The 21,070-nt window shown below is 46.0% G+C and overlaps 1 protein-coding gene across 1 annotated transcript; it reads left to right on the top strand.

Moving 5' to 3' along the window:
* Positions 1–1,255: 1,255 nt before the first annotated feature.
* On the top strand, positions 1,256–17,784 carry LOC309364469 (uncharacterized protein). The gene is made up of 8 exons (XM_081901806.1): positions 1,256–1,416; positions 3,468–3,641; positions 4,625–4,751; positions 6,207–6,289; positions 8,177–8,303; positions 10,124–10,206; positions 14,736–14,862; positions 15,778–17,784. Exons 2-8 carry the CDS (start codon positions 3,549–3,551, stop codon positions 17,370–17,372), a joined length of 2,235 nt encoding a protein of 744 aa, XP_081757932.1. The 5' UTR covers positions 1,256–1,416; positions 3,468–3,548; the 3' UTR covers positions 17,373–17,784.
* The last annotated feature ends 3,286 nt before the right edge of the window (positions 17,785–21,070 follow it).

Here is a 21,070-nt window from a genome sequence, read left to right as displayed (position 1 = left end):
GGGGGCCCGGCCGCACCGGGCGCAACATCTGGGGGGCGCTCGCCACCTCCGGAGTCGCCGAAGAGCCTCGGGCGCAGGCTGTAGCAGAGCCCCGTGTCGCGGAACTGACGAGCTGTGCACGCGTCTGGGCTGAAGGCGTCTGGCAAGCAGCGGCTCTCAGCGCTCGCGCAGTCCCCGCACGTCAGGACCGTGGAGGGCGCGCCAGGCAGCCCCTCCGCACAGCCCCTCCGCCGCTGCTTCTGGGCCATGTTGCATTTTCCTCGCCTCTGCCCTCCTCCTCCTCCGGGCAAGCAGCGTCGTTTGGGCGGCAGCGCCAGGCCAGTGGCAACCTGCCTCAGATCACCTGACACGGACCCGCCACTGCCGTGGCTACCTTACCGTGAATACCCCAGCCCATGCAGCAGCAAGAAAAAGCTGGCAGCGGCGGCAGGTTAGGGGTTAGGGGCGGAAATTACTTGCCCTGCCCCGGGTTAGGGGGCGCAAATTACTTGCCTTGCCCCAGGTTAGGGGGCGCAAATTACTTGCCTTGCCCCAGGTTAGGGGGCGCAAATTACTTGCCTTGCCCCTGGTTAGGGGGCGCAAATTACTTGCCCCAGGTTAGGGGGCGCAAATTACTTGCCTTGCCCCAGGTTAGGGGGCGCAAGTTACTTGCCCCAGGTTAGGGGGCGCAAATTCCTTGCCTTGCCCCTGGTTAGGGGGCGCAAATTCCTTGCCTTGCCCCAGGTTAGGGGGCGCAAATTCCTTGCCTTGCCCCAGGTTAGGGGGCGCAAATTCCTTGCCTTGCCCCGGGTTAGGGGTCGCAAATTACTTGCCTTGCCCCGGGTTAGGGGTCGCAAATTCCTTGCCTTGCCCCAGGTTAGGGGGCGCAAATTCCTTGCCTTGCCCCAGGTTAGGGGGCGCAAATTCCTTGCCTTGCCCCGGGTTAGGGGGCGCAAATTACTTGCCTTGCCCCGGGTTAGGGGGCGCAAATTCCTTGCCTTGCCCCGGGTTAGGGGGCGCAAATTACTTGCCTTGCCCCGGGTTAGGGGGCGCAAATTCCTTGCCTTGCCCCGGGTTAGGGGGCGCAAATTACTTGCCTTGCCCCGGGTTAGGGGGCGCAAATTCCTTGCCTTGCCCCGGGTTAGGGGGCGCAAATTACTTGCCTTGCCCCCCCAAGTGCATGTTTCTGCCTAATACTAATAGAGGGGGGTTTTGTGTGTGTGTGTGTGTGTGTGTGTGTGTGTGTTTTCCGCTGCTCGATTTTCCAAGGGTTAAGATGAACGGAGCTCCCTCCCGTTGCTAGAGAGGAAAGCCATCGGGGGAGGAGTTTCCCTCCGTCTCCCACTCCTTTTCCTGCCCGGCTCCTCACGTGGAGGGAAGCGGCTGATCTGCACCCCCCCGTGCCCCCTCCCGGCGCTGCATCCGAGGCCGGATCCGGTGAGACGACCCCGACCCCTTTGTGCACAGGGCTGGAGGGGATCCCCTGGGTCGCAGGCAGGAGGATGCTAGGAGACCCCCCCCTCCCTGGAATGGGGTTGCAATTTGGGGTTGGGGGGTATCAGCCGATTGCTAGGGTGCAAGTGGAAGGAAGCGAGACCCTGGCCCCCTTTCGCCCCGTGATCTGCTGGGCAAGATCCGTTTCTCCGCTAGGGATTCCAGGGATCGCAGCTGGCTTTCCTTGGCTTCCCTTCCTCCTCTCTGCAAAACCGGGAGAAGAGGGTCCTTTGCTTTTTTTTCTGCGAGGTGGGGGGCACTTGCAGACTTTGCATGGCCTTCGGTCATGGAAATGCAGAGATGGGAGGGACCCGTGGGTAATAATAATAATAATAATAATAATAATAATAATAATAATAATAAAAAAATAAAATAAAAAATTCATTTATATCCCGCCCTCCCCAGGCGAAGCTGGGCTCAGAGCATAGCTGTCAACTTTTCCCTTTTTTAAAGGGATAATAATAATAATAATAAAAAATAAAAAATTCATTTATATCCCGCCCTCCCCAGGCGAAGCTGGGCTCAGAGCATAGCTGTCAACTTTTCCCTTTTCTAAAGGGATACTAATAATAATAATAATAATAATAATAATAATAATAATAATAATAATAATATTTCATTTATATCCTGCCCTCCCCAGCCGAAGCTGGGCTCAGAGCATAGCTGTCAACTTTTCCCTTTTCTAAAGGGATACTAATAATAATAATAATAATAATAATAATAATAATAATAATAATATTTCATTTATATCCCGCCCTCCCCAGGCGAAGCTGGGCTCAGAGCATAGCTGTCAACTTTTCCCTTTTCTAAAGGGATACTAATAATAATAATAATAATAATAATAATAATAATATTTCATTTATATCCCGCCCTCCCCAGCCAAAGCTGGGCTCAGAACATAGCTGTCAACTTTTCCCTTTTTTTAAGGGACATTCCCTTATTCCGAATAGAATTCCCCGCAAGAAAAGGGAAGAGTTGACAGCTATGGCTCAGAGCGGCTAATAGCAGTAAAAGTAACACAGTTTGCAAGACGCACATGGAGGGGACCTTCGGTCATGGAAATGTAGAGATGTGAGGGACCCGTAGGTAATAATAATAATAATAATAATAATAATAATAATAATAATAATAATATTTTATTTATATCCCATCGTCCCCAGCCGAAGCCGGGCTCAGAGCATAGCTGGCAACTTTTCCCTTTTTTTAAGGGACATTCCCTTATTCCGAATTGGATTCCCCGCAAGAAAAGGGAAAAGTTGACAGCTATGGCTCAGAGCAGCTAACAACAGTAAAAGTAACACAGTTTACATAAAATCACAATCAATTCATTCTAAAACCAATTCATTCTAAAATCAAGAATCAAATTTATGGCAACCGTTGGGCTAGCGTTCTATAAAAAGGACAATGCAGGATCAGGCCAGTGGTGCCATCTGGTCCAGAATCCTGTTTTCACAGTGGCCAACCACTTGCTGGTGTTTTGTATGATTTGATGGTTGCTGTTTTTTAAACCTGATTTTTTAAACACATTTTAAAATGAAATTGAATAGCCTGTGTTGTGCCTGAATATAATATTGAAGCACAGGTGGATGGAGGCGTGTTGTGTTTTCCTCTAGAGCAGCCTTTCTCAACCTGTGGGTCCCCAGATGTTGTCGAACTACAACTCCCATCACCCCTAGCTAGCAAGGCCAGAGTTGAGGGATGATGGGAGTTGTAGTCCAACAACATCTGGGGACCCACAGGCTGAGAACCGCTGCCTAGACATTGTGTCTGTATAATAATAGGATATGGACAAAGGGGCCCAGTTAGTAAGATGCAAGGATGTAGCAAATGGGCAATGGGATCAGTTGTGTGGGAAATGGAGCCTCCATATACAGCAGCAGCGTACCTGAACTCGGACGCAGCAAAGAGATGTTACTTTGATCTATGTGAAACCGTTAAAAATGTTCGCAACGAGAGCGAAAACACACCTTCATTAGTAATGTTGGTTTCAACAGCTTAATACACTGTCTGCACATGAAAAATCAGATCCTGGACCTGGTGATTTTGGAGCAGTTCCTGGCTGTCCTTCAGCGGAGATGGAGAGCTGGCTCAGAGAATGTGGAGCAGAGTCCAGTTCCCAGATGGTGGCCTTGACTAAAAGTTTCCTCCTGAGTCAGGCAGAGCAGCAGGTGAGCGCAAAATTGCTGAACTCTTTCTTCCAAGGAGGAATGTGCCAAACCACAGAGGCCTTTGCCACTGTCCTTACTTTCCTTAAAAAAAAATTATAAAGCAATTTCAACAAAACAAATTATCAATCCAAATAATCAATTACATTATTCCCCCCTTTTTATTCCCCCCATGCCTCCCTCTCCCCACCACCTGAGACTTCCCTCAGCTCCCCCCTCTGATTTATTTGCATATGTTATTCTCTGCATATTAATAATTGTACATATCATTGCCTTATCTGTCATATATTCTACTATTAAATTTGTGGATGTTTATTCAAAACCTGCCAAGGAGTCCAAATCATTTTGTTTTTTTTTTAAATAGTTTGTAAAAAGTTCCCATTCTTCCTTGAAGTCACGATTGTCCTTCTCATGTAATTTGTGTCAACTTTGCCAACTCTGCATAACTCATCAATTTTTCTTGCCACTGTTCTTTCGTTTGGATTTCCTCTTCCTTCCTCCATCCTTGTGCTAACAAGACTCTTGCCGCTGTTGTAGCATACATAAATAAATTCTTTGTTTTTCTTGGCAGGTCTTGTCCTAAAATCCCTAACAAAAATGCTTCTGGTTTCTTTACAAATGTTATTTTAAACATTTTTTTCAATTCATTGTATATCATTTCCCTTTTTTTTAACTTCTCTACATTCCCACCACATATGATACATAGTACCTTCTTTTTCTTTACATTTCCAACATGCATTTGATCCAGTTTTATACATTTTTGCTATTTGTACTGGTGTGATATACCATCTGTACATCATTTTCATGTAATTTTCTTTCAGAAGAAAATAATCTGTAAATTTCAGATCCACTTTCCACAGCCTTTCCCAATCCTCAAATTGTATATATCTTGTGCCCATTTGATCATGACTGATTTGACCTCCTCATCTTTTGTTTACCTCTGTCCTTACTTTCCTAATAATCCTCGCCATTCATTGCTGTTTCAGCTCCAGGATCTGTTTGCAGAGGCGGCCACAGATTTCCACAGGGTAGAGAAACTTCCCTCAGACGACAGAGAGAATCCCCTACATAGGCAGTCTGTGCCAGAGAGTGACTTAGGTGACACCTTGCTGGGTAAGTTTTAAATTGATCATTTTTTATTGATCAGGGTGGGTCTGGCCTGGGAGGCCTCTTTGGGCCGGGTCTCATCAACATTCATGGGGAAAAAAATCTTAAAGCCTTCAAATTTCATTTTTGTGCCATGTGCTGTTAACGAAAGCCCATAATTTATTTGTGTATTAAACTTTTTTAATTACTGTATTTTTTGCCCTATAGAATGCACCGGCCCATAGGACGCACCTAGGTTTTTTGGGGGGAAATAAAGGGGGGGAAATTATTTCTCCCCCAGGCGCGGGGCTGGCACGGGGGAAGCCCGAGCTTCCCCCGACCCCAGCCCCCAGAACAGGCTGCTATCCGCAAGCCTAGGGAGCCCGGCAGGAAGTCAAGCCGGTCTCCCCAGGCTTGCAGATATCTGTCCCCCGAGCTTGTGGGGCTGGCAGCCTCCAAACCAGGTCGGGGAACAACGGGAAGGCGCGCTGCGCCTCCCCGCTGTCCCCCGAGCTTGTGGACTGCAGGCTGCTGCCTGCAAGCCTTTCGAGCCTGCAGGAACTCCCACCGGGCTTGCAAGGCTTGCGGATAGCTTCCTGAAGCCTGGAGAGCGAGAGGGATCGGTGCGCACCGACCCCTTTCGCTCTCCAGGCTTCAGCGAAAGCCTGCATTCGCCCCACAGGATGCACACACATTTCCCCTTCATTTTTGGAAGGGAAAAAGTGCATCCTTTAGGGCGAAAAATACAGTAGTAAATCTATTAACTGTGTGTTAAATATTACATATACCGTGGTACCTCTGGTTGCGAACGGGATCCATTCCGGAGGCCCGTTCGCAACATGAAAAAAATGCAACCCATGGATTGCGATTTGCCGCTTCTGTGCATGCATGTGACGTCATTTTGCGCTTCTGCACATGCGCGAGTGGCGAAACCCGAAAGTAACCCTTTCTGGTACTTCCGGGTCGCCGTGGGACGTAACCTGAAAGAACGTAACATGCAGAGGACGTAACATGAGGTATGACTGTATAATATTAAATCTATTGCGAACGCTTCAATCTTCAATATGGAAATCTAATTAAGTGTGTGGCCCCCTTGTTCTACGTCAGAGTTCTCTTGCGGCCCATGAGACGTTTGACCGCCCTGCCGTAAATCTGTGAGATGCATTTGATGTCTTCCCGAAACAGGGCACAAAAGGATGCTGGTTTTCAGACTTTTCCCCAGCTCAGAAAGGCGTTCCTTGGGACCCCTTGGATTTTTCCCCAAGAGGAAAAATGGGATGAGCTGTAGTTTTGCCCAACTAAACCGCATAATGTCAAAAGGACGTTCAAGATATATAGGACGGGTGTGTCGTTTTGTGATGTCAACGCGGACCTAGAAATTTCAGAAGAATGCTTTAAATTAAAAGAAAAGAGAAATTTGTCATTCAGCCTCTGAGATTAACGTCCGTTCTGATGGCCTCCCGTCACCTTCCTCTCTGACAGGTGGTGGGTTAATGCCAGCAACAACTCCTTGGGCATCTTTTCTTCATGCGGGAGCGGAAGAACCTGTACAAGCGACATTTCAGGTAGGTGGAAGCATCCCAGGGAAGGCTGTCAAGAGGAAGCCAAGTGCCTCTGCTCACCTCCCTGCATCTGAACAATTCTCTGTCCTGCTTATAGAATCATAGCATCTTCGAGTTGGAAGGGACCCAACGGTCATCTAGTCCAACGCCCCCTGCAATGCAGGAATCTCGTCGCTTCTTTCTAGGCTGCCCACTGAGGAGGCTGTGAGTGCCACCCGAGAAGTCCTGCAGGATAATACCCAGCCACTTCTCGATACGATAAACTTTATTGTCCTTGTCCCATACAGAACAATGAACTTGAAAAAATCTACATCAGACATTCAAAAACCAACAAGCCTGCTATCCCAGCCTGGTTAGCCCCCTAAAAACTCTGATACCCCATAATTAGATACAATATACTCCCATAGAGACTACCTTACACTGCGTTTAAAACCAAAATCGCATTTGGATAGAAACTGTTTCTCAGGCGGCTAGTCCTAGTCTTTATAACCCTGTACCTTCTTCCAGAAGGCAGAAGCTGAAAGAGATCATTTCCGGGGTGCGCACTGTCCTGCGCTATCTCTGCAGCTTTCTTGTGACACCTGGAAGCGTAGATTTGATCCAAGGTGGGAAGAGTGCACCCAATTATTCTCTCTGCAGTCTTTACAACCCTGGACAGCATTGTTCTCTCTCTCTCTCTCTCTCTCTCTCTCTCTCTCTCTCTCTCTCTCTCTCTCTCTCTCTAATTTTTATTAAATTTTCTGTTTTACAATTTAAAAGATTCATTTAAACAAGCTTGAAATATCAGTGACTTCTCTTCTCTTTCTGTGGTTCATTTTGCAGAGCATAAATCCCTGCATATTTTATATAAACTCAAGCATTCAGTATTCCGTTATTACTTCCATCAAAACTTATTTGCACTGCTGAATTTATCTCAATGTTGCCAACGTTTCCAAGTGTACACAATTCCCCCCCATATATTCAATAAACATTTTCCAATCTTCTCTAAACATATGTTCTTCTTGTTCTCTTATTCTACATGTTACGTCTGTGAGCTACGCATATTCCGGCAGCTTAAGTTGCCATTCTTCTTTGGTTGGGACCTCGCTCCTTTTCCATTTTGGGCCTAACCAAACATAAATAACCATTTTTGACACCTGGGCATTTCCATTTGAATTATCTCCAACAGAAAGGACTCTGATTTTGGGGGGAAAGTGCTTTTAAACGTTTTTTTCAATTCATTATAAATTATTTCCCAATACTCTTTTACCCTTTTACATGTCCACCACATATGAAAGGACGTTCCCGCTACCTCTTTGCATCTCGCTTATCTGATTCAATATTATACATCTTAGCATGTCTAAAGGTAAAGGTAAAGGACCTCTGACCGTTAAGTCCAGTCACGGACGGCTCTGGGGTTGTGGCGCTCATCTCGCTCTACAGGCCGAGGGAGCCAGCGTTTTCCGCAGACAGCTTCCGGGTCATGTGGCCAACATGACTAAGCCGCTTCTGGCGAACCAGAGCAGCGCATGGAAACGCCGTTTTCCTTCCCGCCAGAGCGGTACCTATTTATCTACTTGTGCTGGCATGCTTTTGAACTGCTAGGTTGGCAGGAGCAGGGACCAAGCAACGGGAGCTCACCCCGTCGCGGGGATTCGAACCGCAGACCTTCTGATCAGCAAGCCCTAGGCTCTGTGGTTTAGACCACAGCGCCACCCGCGTCCCACCCGCCACCTGCGCATGCCTACTCAGAGTCAAACACCACCTGTAAATGATTTTCAAGTAGTTCTCCTTCAGGGAATAACATGCTGTAAACTTCAACCACTTTTCCTTGTTGAGTCTTTCAGATTTTGCAAGTAGAGAATTGTGACATTGTTTGCAAAAGGGCCAACGTTTTCCTTTTCTTTTCAGGCCCGAATTTATTTTGAGGACGTGGCAGTGTATTTCACAGCAGAGGAATGGGCTCTGCTGGATTCTGACCAGAGAGCTCTGCACAGAGAAGTCATGGAGGAGAATTATCTTCTCGTCGCCTGTCTCGGTAAGACGTTGTGTCTTCAGCTCTTTTACTGGTTGTGTTTGTGTAAATGGTTGTAGGGCTTCTATTGCATTTGGACCTCGCTTTGGATCCTTTCCCTAGTGCAGCCTTCTTCAACCTTGGATCCCCAAATGTTGGACTACAACTCCCATCATCCCTGACCAGCCCATCTAAGATAGCTGGGAATGATGGGGGTTGTAGTCCATCAATCTTGGCAGAACCAAGGTTGAAAAACATTTCCTTAGTGGATGATGGTAGTTATTTAAAGTGCATGTGATTGTTCTTAACGAGCTTTGCTGTGTTTTTAAGGATATTTTTATCGACATGTTTGCCACCTATGGCTCTCTTGGGGAAGAAGGGTGGAAAATAAACCAAAGGAATAAGAATTATTATGTCCCTCCGCGGGTGACCCTCCTGGTCCCTTCTGATTCTATGATTCTATTCTATTCCTCATTACGTCCATGAATTATTATTTGTACATGTCCACAGGACACTTTTTATATACGAGGACGTGTCGCCATCCTTGTAGCTGTTGGAAATGCGTATTTCGGTCGGCGGCATTTGCAAATCTTTTTTTTTCTCCCTAAAACGTCTGGTGTGTGTTGCATTCCAAAAGCAAGGAAGGATTGGACCCTGATTAATAAAATACACACGAGGCTTGACCAGCTAGACTCAGGGAGGAGGTGCCAATAATAATCTGTCACACCCTGGCCCAGGCCCCTTTTATTAACAAAAGAACTTATAACACAGTACTTGTAAGAACCTATCAGATGTCCTCTGAGCATTTCAAAAACATCCCCACATGGGACAAAGTTAGATCAGAGAAATCCTTTTAACTACAAAGAAACTATTTCCTACTTGAGCATGCATACACGGTTCAGAGTAAATAAGATAGGAATCAAGGAGGAATGCATTTAGTACCCTCGGAGGTCATAAACAACAGTAAACAGGAGATGAAGGATGGCAATGAAAAATAGTATTTACCATCTCCTTGTGAACTCTCTTCCTGGCCCTTAAAGGTAAAGGTAAAGGGACCCCTGACTCTGGGGTTGCAGCGCTCATCTTGCTTTGTTGGCTGAGGGAGCCGGCGTACAGCTTCCGGGTCATGTGGCCAGCATGACAAAGCAGCTTCTGGCAAACCAGAGCAGCGCACGGAAACGCCGTTTTCCTTCCCACCAGAGCGGTACCTATTTATCTACTTGCACTTTGACGTGCTTTCGAACTGCTAGGTTGGCAGGAGCAGGGACCGAGCAACGGGAGCTCACCCCGTCATGGGGATTCAAACCGCCGACCTTCTGATCGGCAAGTCCTAGGTTCTGTGGTTTAACCCACAGCGCCACCCGTGTCCTGGCCCTTAAGATCTACCTAAAGATTAACAAATCTACATCAAAGTAACCTACTATCTTTATGGCTCAGGATGCCTAGTGAAGCAACCAGTCCGTGTTTAAGAATGCTTATACGTGACTGTCAGGCAGAGAGAAAGTAAAATGGCAGAGGTGCAAAGGCTTGTGGGATTTGATCAGAAATGATTGTCAATGAATCCAGCCCAGTCAAAGCAACGCTTTCATCGCGGACACAATGGCATGCTCCATTTTTCATAATTCCTCATAGCAATCCAACCTGACCCCCACAGTGTGCAAATGTTTCACCACTGTAGATGTTGTCGCTCCATTGAGAAGGGCTTTCACCCAAGCGGCAGAGCATCCGTTTTGCCTGCAGAAGGTCTCCGGTTCAATCTTGGCCGTCTTCAGGTAGGGCTCAGAAAACCCCAGCTTGAAACCTTGGAGAGATGATGTCTTCCCTACTATCTTTGTCTCTCACAGGTGACAGGATGATGCTGGAAAGACCCCCTCAGCCGTCCCTTCCTCGCGTTGGAGGGGAAGCAGTTGCTTTTGCAAACGATCAGGTATGGATCAGGGAAGAATCACTGGGGAGATTGTCAAGGAGGAGCCTTCTCATCAGTGGCGTAGCGTGGGGGGTGCAGGGGGGCGGCCACACCGGGCGCAACATCTGGGGGGGGCGCAGGCTGTAGCAGAGCCCCATGTCTCGCGGAACCGACGAGCTGTGCGCGCGTCCGGGCTGAAGGCGTCCGGCAGGTAGCGGCTCTCAGCGCTTGCCACGGTCCCCGCGCGTCAGGGCCGCGGAGGGCGCGCCAGGCAGCCCCTCCTCACAGGCCCGCCGCCGCTGCAGCTGCTGGGCCATGTTGCATTTTCCTCGCCTCTCTGCCCTCCTCCTCCTCCGGGCAAGCGGCGTCGTTTGGGCGGCAGCGCCAGCGGCAACTCGCCTCAGCTCACCTGACACGGACCCGCCGCCGCCGCCGTGGCTACCTTACCGTAAATACCCCAGCCCAGGCAGCAGCAAGAAGAAGCTGGCAGCGGCGGCAGGTTAGGGGTTGGGGGGCGCAAATTACTTGCCTTGCCCCGGGTTAGGGGGCGCAAATTACTTGCCTTGCCCCGGGTGCTGACAACCCACGCTACGCCGCTGCTTCTCATCTCCCCGGTCCTGATGGAAATTCTCTCCTCATCTTTGCTTCTGTCAGAGCTGCCCAAGAGAAAGGCAGTGATCTATAATGAATTGAAAAGGATGTTTAAAATAATGTTTGTAAAAAGAAACAACCACCCAGAAGCTTTTCTTTTGGGAATTATAGAGAACGACCTAAACTGTATAGAAATTTATTTATTTGTGCTGCTACAGCGGCAAGAATGTTACTCACCCCCAATATGGAAAGAAGTCCCAGCAAAGGAAGAACGGATACAAAAACTTAAGGAATATGCGGAAATGGCAAAACTTACCGGAAGAATAAAAAATCAAGATAACAAACTTCTTTATATAAAAGAATGGAAATGGTTTATTGAACATTTACAGATAAATTGCAAACAGATAAGAACATTGGCAGGATTATTGTAATGTTGTTGTTGTTTAGTCGTTTAGTCGTGTCCGACTCCCCATGGACCAGAGAACGCCAGGCACCTCTGTCCTCCACTGCCTCCCGCAGTTTGGTCAAACTCATGCTGGTAACCTCGAAAACACTGTCCAACCATCTTGTCCTCTGTCGTCCCCTTCTCCTTGTGCCCTCCATCTTTCCCAACATCAGGGTCTTTTCCAGGGAGTCTTCTCTTCTCATGAGGTGGCCAAAGTATTGGAGTCTCAGCTTCAGAATCTGTCCTTCCAGTGAGCACTCAGGGCTGATTTCCTTCAGAATGGATAGGTTTGATCTTCTTGCAGTCCATGGGACTCTCAAGAGTCTCCTCCAGCACCATAATTCAAAAGCATCAATTCTTCGGCGATCAGCCTTCTTTATGGTCCAGCTCTCACTTCCATACATCAGTACTGGGAAAACCATAGCTTTAACTATACGAACCTTTGTTGGCAAGGTGATGTCTCTACTTCTCAAGATGCTGTCTAGGCCTGTCATTGCCCTTCTCCCAAGAAGCAGGCGTCTTTTAATTTCGTGGCTGCTGTCACCATCTGCAGTGATCATTGAGCCCAAGAAAGTAAAATCTCTCACTACCTCCATTTCTTCCCCTTCTATTTGCCAGGAGGTGATGGGACCAGTGGCCATGATCTTCGTTTTTTTGATGTTGAGCTTCAGACCATATTTTGCGCTCTCCTCTTTCACCCTCATTAAAAGATTCTTTAATTCCTCCTCACTTTCTGCCATCAAGGTTGTGTCATCTGCATATCTGAGGTTGTTGATATTTCTTCCGGCAATCTTAATTCCGGCTAGGGATTCATCCAGCCCAGCCTTTCGCATGATGAATTCTGCATATAAATTAAATAAGCAGGGAGACAAAATACAGCCTTGTCGTACTCCTTTCCCAATTTTGAACCAATCAGTTGTTCCATATCCAGTTCTAACTGTAGCTTCTTGTCCCACATAGAGATTTCTCAGGAGACAGATGAGGTGATCTGGCACTCCCATTTCTTTAAGAACTTGCCATAGTTTGCCGTGGTCGACACAGTCAAAGGCTTTTGCATAGTCAATGAAGCAGAAGTAGATGTCTTTCTGGAACTCTCTAGCTTTCTCCATAATCCAGCGCATGTTTGCAATTTGGTCTCTGGTTCCTCTGCCTCTTCTAAATCCAGCTTGCGCTTCTGGGAGTTCTCGGTCCACATACTGCTTGAGCCTTCCTTGTAGAATTTTAAGCATAACCTTGCTAGCGTGTGAAATGAGTGCAATTGTGCGGTAGTTGGAGCATTCTTTGGCACTGCCCTTCTTTGGGATTGGGATGTAGACTGATCTTCTCCAATCTTCTGGCCACTGCTGAGTTTTCCAAACTTGTTGACATATTTAGTGTAGCACCTTAACAGCATCATCTTTTAAAATTTTAAATAGTTCAGCTGGAATACCGTCACTTCCACTGGCCTTGTTATTTGCAGTGCTTTCTAAGGCCCATTTGACTTCACTTTCCAGGATGTCTGGCTCAAGGTCAGCAACCACACTACCTGGGGTATACGAGACATCCATTTCTTTCTGGTATAATTCCTCTGTGTATTCTTGCCACCTCTTCTTGATGTCTTCTGCTTCTGTTAGGTCCTTTCCACTTTTGTCCTTTATTATGGAAATCTTTGTACGAAATGTTCCTTTCATATCTCCAATTTTCTTGAACAGATCTCTGGTTCTTCCCATTCTATTGCTTTCCTCTATTTCTTTGCATTGCTCGTTTAAGAAGGTCTTCTTGTCTCTCCTTGCTATTCTTTGGAAATCTGCATTCAATTTCCTGTATCTTTCACCATCTCCCTCGCATTTTGCTTGCCTTCTCTCCCCCGCTATTTGTAAGGCCTCATTGGACAGCCACTTTGCTTTCTTGCATTTCCTTTTCATTGGGATGGTTTTCGTTGCTGCCTCCTGTATAATGTTACGAGCCTCCATCCATAGTTCTTCAGGCACTCTGTCCACCAAATCTAAATCCTTAAACCTGTTCCTCACTTCCACTGTGTATTCATAAGGGATTTGACTTAGATTGTATCTTACCGGCCCAGTGGTTTTTCCTACTTTCTTCAGTTTAAGCTTGAATTTTGCTATAAGAAGCTGATGATCTGAGCCACAGTCAGCTCCAGGTCTTGTTTTTGCTGACTGTATAGAGCTTCTCCATCTTTGGCTGCAGAGAATATAATCAATCTGATTTCGATGCTGCCCATCTGGTGATGTCCATGTGTAGAGTCGTCTCTTGTGTTGTTGGAAAAGCGTGTTTGTGATGACCAGCTTGTTCTCTTGGCAGAACTCTATTAGCCTTTGCCCTGCTTCGTTTTGATCTCCAAGGCCAAACTTGCCAGTTGTTCCTTTTATCTCTTGACTCCCTACTTTATAATGAGAAGAACATCCTTCTTTGGTGTCACTTCTATAAGGTCTTGTAAGTCTTCATAGAATTGGTCAATTTCAGTTTCTTCAGCACAAGTAGTTGGTGCATAAACTTGGATTACTGTGATGTTAAAAGGTCTGCCTTGGATTCGTATCGAGATCATTCTATCATTTTTGAGATTGCATCCCAGTACAGCTTTCGCCACTCTTTTGTTGACTATGAGGGCCACTCCATTTCTTTTACGGGTTTCTTGCCCACAGTAGTAGATATGATGGTCATCCGAACTGAATTCACCCATTCCCGTCCATTTTAGTTCACTGATGCCCAGGATGTCAATATTTATTCTTGCCATCTCATTTTTGACCACCTCCAACTTACCCAGGTTCATGGTTCTTACATTCCAGGTTCCTATGCAATATTTTTCTTTACAGCATTGGATTTTCCTTTCGCTTCCAGGCATATCCGCAACTGAGCGTCCTTTCGGCTTTGGCCCAGCCGCTTCATCAGCTCTGGATCTACTTGTACTTGCCCTCCGCTCTTCCCCAGTAGCATGTTGGACGCCTTCCGACCTGAGGGGCTCATCTTCCAGCATCATATCTTTTATATGCCTGTTGTCTTTGTCCATGGAGTTTTCTTGGCAGGGATACTGGAGTGGCTTGCCGGTTCCTCCTCCAGGTGGATCACGTTTGGTCAAAACTCTCCACTATGACCTGTTCATCTTGGGTGCCCTGCTCGGCATAGTTCATAGCTTCTCTGAGTTATTCAAGCCCCTTCGCCACGGCAAGGCAGTGATCCGTGAAGGGGATTATTGTAATAACCTGCAGTATATAAAGTAGATTAATAAATGAGCAAATTAAGTTAATTGGGATATGCAGAAGATATTAAAAATAAATTTAAGGAACCGCAGAAAGAGGGGGAAGGAAGTCAAGCTTTGAAATGTGGAAAGGATTGTAAAATTAGTGAAATGTATAAACTTGAAAAGTATAAGTTAAAAGAGAGAGAGAGATGAAGGCTTCCTCAGAAGGTTTAATTTCTGTGGGATAATACACAGCCATTCTCCCCTGATGAGACTTATGGGTTTTGCTAGCAGACGCTCTTAATTTCTATCTATTTATGTTTCCTTCTCTTTCAGGGTCCGTGGTCCTTTGAGGCTGTGTCTGTGCATTTCGCTGAGGAGGAGTGGGCTCTCCTGGATCCTGACCAGAGAGCTCTTCACAGGGATGTCATGGAGGAGAATTATCGCCTCGTCGCCTATCTCAGTAAGACTTTCTTAAGGCCAGTCAAGAGAGATGGTAAAATGTGTAACTGACGGGCAGCCCATCTAAATTGGAATCTTTTGAAAATATGAAGTGGTTTATAAATGCTTTTATATACACAGGTTTGACTACTGTAATTCGCTCTACTTGGGGCTGCCCTTGAAGCTGTCCGATAAACTCCAGCAGGTGCAGAATGCTGCAGCGAGGCTCCTCACGGGGTCTCTGCCATGGGAGCATATTCACCCTGTGCTTTTTAAGCTGCACTGGCCCCCGGTGGAGTACAGGGTCAGATTGAAGGTGCTGCTTTTGACCTTTAAAGTCCTTCACGGCCTAGGACCCTCGTACCTACGGGACCGCCTCTCCTGGTATGCCCCATGGAGAGCCTCAACCAGAGCCAGGGCCTTTTCAACGCTGGCTCCGGCCTGGTGGAACGCTCTGCCTCATGAGACCAGGGCCCTGCAGGAGCTGATTTCTTTCCGCAGGGCCTGTAAGACAGAGTTGTTCCGCCTGGCCTTTGGCTTGGAATCAACTTGATTCCCTCCCCCTCTTTCCTTTTTCCTTTCTCCTTCTGTGATGAAACTCCTATTTGGGGACTTCCCTGGCTTTTTTCTGGCCCATGTAGGACCAGTCTGGACAGTTGGCCTTGGTGAGGATTTGACGTTTTCATCCCCAAAAAGTTTTTTGATTTGAGTTTCTACTGAAAGGAGGCTGCATTTTAATGTTGTATTTTAATCTTGTTTTTAAGTTGTATTTTAATCAAATGCTTTTATACTTGGTGTTAGCTGCCCTGAACCCAGTCTTGGCTGGGGAGGGTGGGGTATAAATATTATTATTATTATTATTATTATTATTATTATTATTATTATTAAGATTTCATGTCTTACTCAGGTACTAACCAGTGTTCTTTCTCAACTGCAGGCCACAAATGGGAAGCCAGGAATATGGGAGATATATGCTGGATGTCGGCACGAAGGGACACACATAGAAATGAGGAACAACTGAGAAAGAAGACTGAAGCAGATCAGAACAGGTGGAATATATCCTCTGCTACTCAGGACAGTGGCTACCCTGAAATTGTGATCATAGAAGAAGAAAAAGTACAGGAAAATGATAAATACTGTGTGTATCCGAAATTGGAATGTGAAGCTCATTGCCAGATCCACACTGGGGAGAAACCATATCAGTGCAGAGAATGCGGAAAGACATTCAGTCAGAAGATGTATCTTACGACTCATAAAAGAATTCATACAGGGGAAAAGCCATATAAGTGCTTGGAATGTGGAAAGGGCTTCAGCCAGAAGATACACCTAACTTTCCACCAAAGAATTCATACAGGGGAAAAACCACACCAGTGCTTGGAATGCGGGAAGAGCTTCATCAGAAGTTCAAACCTCATTTTGCATCAAAGAATCCACACAGGGGAGAAGCCATATCAGTGCTTGGAATGTGGGAAAAGTTTCATTCGAAGCACAAACCTTACTCTGCACCAGAGAATCCACACGGGCGAGAAGCCATATCAGTGTGTGGAATGTGGAAAGAGCTTCAGCCAACGTTGTAGCCTTACTTCTCATCAGAGAATCCACACAGGGGAGAAACCGTTTGAGTGTCTGGAATGTGGAAAGAGTTTCACGCATAAGATAAGTTTCACTTATCATCAAACGACCCACACAGGGGAGAAACCATATCAGTGCGTGGAATGCGGAAAGAGCTTTAGTCAACGTTGCACCCTGACTTCTCATCAGAGAATCCACAGGGTGGAAAAACCATATAAATGCCTGGAATGTGGAAAGGGCTTTACGTGGAAGATAGGCCTCGCTGCTCATCAAACAACTCATACAGGGGAGAAACCGTATCGGTGCTTAGAGTGTGGAAAGAGCTTCAGCCATAAGGGGAGCCTCACCTATCATCAAAGAATCCACACAGGGGAGAAGCCATATCAGTGCATGGAATGCGGGAAGAGCTTCAGTCATCGTTGCACCCTAACTTCTCATCAGAGAATCCACACAGGAGAGAAACCATATCAGTGCCTCGAATGCGGAAAGAGCTTTAAAGAGAAGAGCAGGCTCACTTTTCACCGAAGGACTCACACTGGGGAGAAGCCGTACAAATGCTTGGAATGCGGAAAGGGCTTCACGCAGAAGATAGGCCTCTCTGCTCACCAGACAGCTCATACAGGGCAGAAACCGTATACCTGCTTGGAATGCGGAAACGGCTTCACGAGAAGATCAAGCCTTAATCTGCATCAGAGAAGTCACAGCGGCGAGAAGCCATATCAATGCCCCGAGTGTGGAAAAAGCTTCACTAGACGGTCCGGTCTGAATTTGCATCAAAGAACTCACACAGCGGTGAAATCGTATAAGTGCTTAGAGTGTGGAAATAACTACAATAATAAGATAAACCTCACGTATCATCAGAGAACTCACAGAAGTGATTTGAATATGCAGCAAAATATTGTCTCCCACGTGAAACAGGAGTTCGATTGTGAGGACCCACATCGGACATGCACTGTATAAATGAACCCTAAGCAGGGAGCAACATATTGTACCTATCCTGAGCAACGACAGCAAGGGAACTGAAGCATTTTCTTTCAGCTTTGCTCCTTTTCTAATACAAAATGTGAAATCACAGCTGCTCCCCTCTGCCCTCCCCATCCATCCTTCCTCTCCTGAGCACGTAGTGATGCTTCCATATGGGAGCATTCAGCTCCTATGTGTGGTCGGCGTTGGCCAAAGGATCTGCCCAAGGGCTTTTCCAAAATGCGTTGCCTCCTGGTAATGGATTTTGGGACACGTTGGGGGGGCTCACTATCTGGAGGATGAAATAATCAAGGCTCCCATGCCTGCTCAGGTGTCTGTGTATTGGGAGGGGGAAGACAAAAAAGGAAGACAGAGCATAGACATCAACACAGTCTCTAGCTAAAAAGGCATTGAATTGAATAAAAATCAACTTAATGACGTAAGGACACTGGGATTCTGGTAAAGCAGGGATCAGGGGATATTTCATAAAGCAAGGCATAAGAATAAAAAGGGAAAGCGAAAAGGAAAAAAACAAAATTAATGGAAGAAATAAGGAAAAGAGCAAATCAAACAACCAAATAATGATATAATTAAAAAAGAAATTAGGCTACTACAGACAGAATATATGTCCAAAATAGAACAGGAAGTAGAGTGGAATGTGAAAATGTGGAAACAAAATAATTTTGAGTTTGGCAGTAAACCGGGAAAATACCTGGCATGGCAGTTGAGAAAGAGGCAAAATCAAAGACAAATTAATACAGTAGAGTAAAAATAGGAGAGAAAATTATAGGTGATCCAAAAGTAATAATACAAAACTTTTTCAAAATATTATGAAAAGTTATGCAAAAAAGATAATGAGGCAGAAGAAGTAGACAACTTCCTATACCAACAGAAAGGAGGATGGGTTTTAATTCTACTGGATTGGATCTTTACCCCACAGAAATGCACAGTCTAAATGTGGGTGGTGGTCTCTTGCTGTGTGTGTTTTCTATGCAATTGGGTGCTTTCTTCCTCTCTACCCATGTTCTCCACACACAAAAGTCACAGATGCGGTGCTTGCCAGCACTGTCATAGCAAAACAATTGGGATCTGAGACATGGATCAGTATGGAACCAGATTATTATTATAGGGGGGTCTACCCCCGGAACAACCACTGTATTATAAGCAATGTCTCTGTCAGTGGTGGTGTTGATCGGCGCTGGATCTGTGATTTTAAGGGTTGGTTTGCCGCTAAGGGACCTTTAACTTAATGGCTGTTTGTTAAAACGAAATGTGTCTCATTCAGCAATCATGCAAGCTGGAGATGGTCCATTTCTGGCTTAGAAATTTTCATTTTGAGCAAGGAAGCCTTTTGTTGAAAGACGACATGCCCCAGAGCCGCTGTTATATGATAACACTGATGCCCCTATCTCTAAATCCCAGAGGTGCCTAAAGGCATTAAAAAAATGGAGACCCCCGCCAGAGTTATTTCCAGGCTGCAAATGGAAGATGAACACACAGCCCCTCCATCTGTTTGATTGAATATTTTTCTATTCACACGGGTTCATGTCTCAGTGTAAATATTGGGCTTGGTGGTGGGTTTTCTCCGTTAAGTGTTTCTGCCTTGCAAAACTCTGTGATTAACATCCCATTTGTTTTTGTAAATGCGTTAGGAAGAAATGTTAAAGGCGCACAAAAAAGCCAAGGCCACACAAACACAGATTTGCGTGCGCAGCCCGAATATCAAAAAACATAGCGAGAGTTGAAACATCTCATGTTGTAGCTAGGAGCTTTTTCCTTTTGTCTTCTGTTGATGTGTTTTTTACTACAATCTAGGTGTTTTATAGATTATAAAAACAACTCCTCACAACTCCGTGTTTGTTCTCTTTCCCTGAGTTTCACTCAGTAGCGTCGCAAAGGAGAAGATGTGCCCTGAGAACTGGTGTCGAGAATTTTGTAAGTTAACAGCCAGGTCTGTGTGTTCTCCATGCTTAACAAATAAAAGAAAATCAGCGTGCACAAGCTGTATTTCTCTAAAAAGAGCACCGTTTCGCAGAATCTGTTTTTTTTTTAAAAAAAATTATTCATTTTTCAAACACATAATAAAAGACAAACACAACACAAACATACAAAAACATACACAACATTAAACATATACCGACTTCCCCATACCTCCCTTTCGCTGCATCCTTATTCCAAAATTCTTTAGCAACCCTTTAGTCAGTTTATCTATTAATTCCCTTTCATTAAATTTCCTTAAACTTATTAGTTACAGCTGTAATTCTCTACTTCTTACCCCTTGACATCTTAACACTCCTCAATTTTACAATCTTTCCCCTGGTCTTGGATTCTGCCGGTCATCTCTGCTAGTCCCATGAAGTCTGTCACCTTTGTCTGCCATTCTTCCAGAGTAGGTAGTTCTTGCATCTTCCAATACTTTGCCAGAAGAATTCTTGCTGCTGTAGTAGCATACATGAAAAAAGTCCTTCTTTGGCACCAATTGGCCAACCATGCCCAGGAGAAAAGCCTCAGGTTTCTTAGGAAAAGTCCACTTAAGGACCTTCTTAATTTCATTATAGATCATTTCCCAAAAGGCTTTAATCTTTGGGCAGGTCCACCAAAGGTGGTAAAAGGTACCTTCAGTCTCATTACATTTCCAGCATTTATTATTGGGCAAATGGTAAATTTTTGCAAGCTTGACTGGGGTCATGTACCACCTGTAAATCATTTTCATTATGTTCGTTTCGCAGAATCTGTTAATGTTTCCCAGTTCCCTGAGTGCCTAAGCTTTCTTTCCTGCACCTTCTGCTCTCATTTCACAATCCACCCGCTTCCAAGTGTTTGATCCTTCTTAGGGGCTGGTAACTTGATGCTTTTTTAAAAAGGGGAAAGCTGAGAGTCCTAGGAAGTCCTGTTTCTCTCCTGGTCAAAACCAGCCCCTTTCCATTTTGCCAAGAGGTAGCTGGGTGTGCTCTTGTTGGAGCTAAAGTGTCCTCTGCTGCTGGGGTCCCTTTGACCCCAGGACTCAGAGAGGAGACGGGTGGGTGCAAAAGTGCTGCACAGCCCAATACCTTCAGGGTTTGAGTTTCAAGCTCCAGGTGTTGCCACAGGAGAACAGTAGGGATTCCTCACCAGTCAAGTTTGCACCCTTTATAATACAGTGTTTGGCTTATTTTCTCCCTTCACTTCCTCCCACTTGGTTGTTCTGGACGCCCACTTGGTTGTTCTGGAAAAACTGGTTTCACTCCACCATTCTGGATCTTTCACCCTGTTCTTACCCAGTACGTTTCCGAGCACAACTCAAAGTGTTGGTGCTGACCTTTAAAGCCCTAAACGGCCTCGGCCCAGTACATCTGAAGGAGCATCTCTACTCCCATTGTTCAGCTAAGGTCCAGCGCCGAAGGCCTTCTGGCGGTTCTCTCCCTAAGAGAAGTGACGTTACAGGGAACCAGGCTTCTCGATGTTGGTGCCTGCCCTGTGGAACTCCCATACGGGACCGCCTCTCCAGGTCTGCCCCGTGGAGGACCTTAATAAAGGTCCACAAATGACAACATTTTGCAGGTCCCAAGTCGCAAGGTGGTAAGATTGGTCTCAACTAGGGCCAGGGCCTTTTCAGCACTGGCCCCGACGTGGTGGAACGCTCTGTCACAAGAGACCAGGGCCCTGTGGGACTTGATGTCTTTCCGCAGGGCCTGCAAGACAGAGCAGGGTTCAAA

The sequence above is a fragment of the Podarcis melisellensis genome (assembly GCF_964234715.1).
Source record: "Podarcis melisellensis genome assembly, chromosome: 2".
In the NCBI taxonomy this organism is placed as follows: Eukaryota; Metazoa; Chordata; class Lepidosauria; order Squamata; family Lacertidae; genus Podarcis; species Podarcis melisellensis.
The sequence above is the reverse complement of the archived record's forward strand: the minus strand, read 5'-3'. Positions and strand labels throughout refer to the sequence as shown.

Bases quoted from the DNA above. Each gene is read 5' to 3' on its own strand.
- LOC309364469 (XM_081901806.1), top strand. From the start codon at position 3,549: ATGGAGAGCTGGCTCAGAGAATGTGGAGCAGAGTCCAGTTCCCAGATG. The intron at 3,642-4,624 runs GTGAGCGCAAAA...TTGCTGTTTCAG, and splicing joins TGAGTCAGGCAGAGCAGCAG to CTCCAGGATCTGTTTGCAGA. The intron at 4,752-6,206 runs GTAAGTTTTAAA...CCTCTCTGACAG, and splicing joins CTTAGGTGACACCTTGCTGG to GTGGTGGGTTAATGCCAGCA.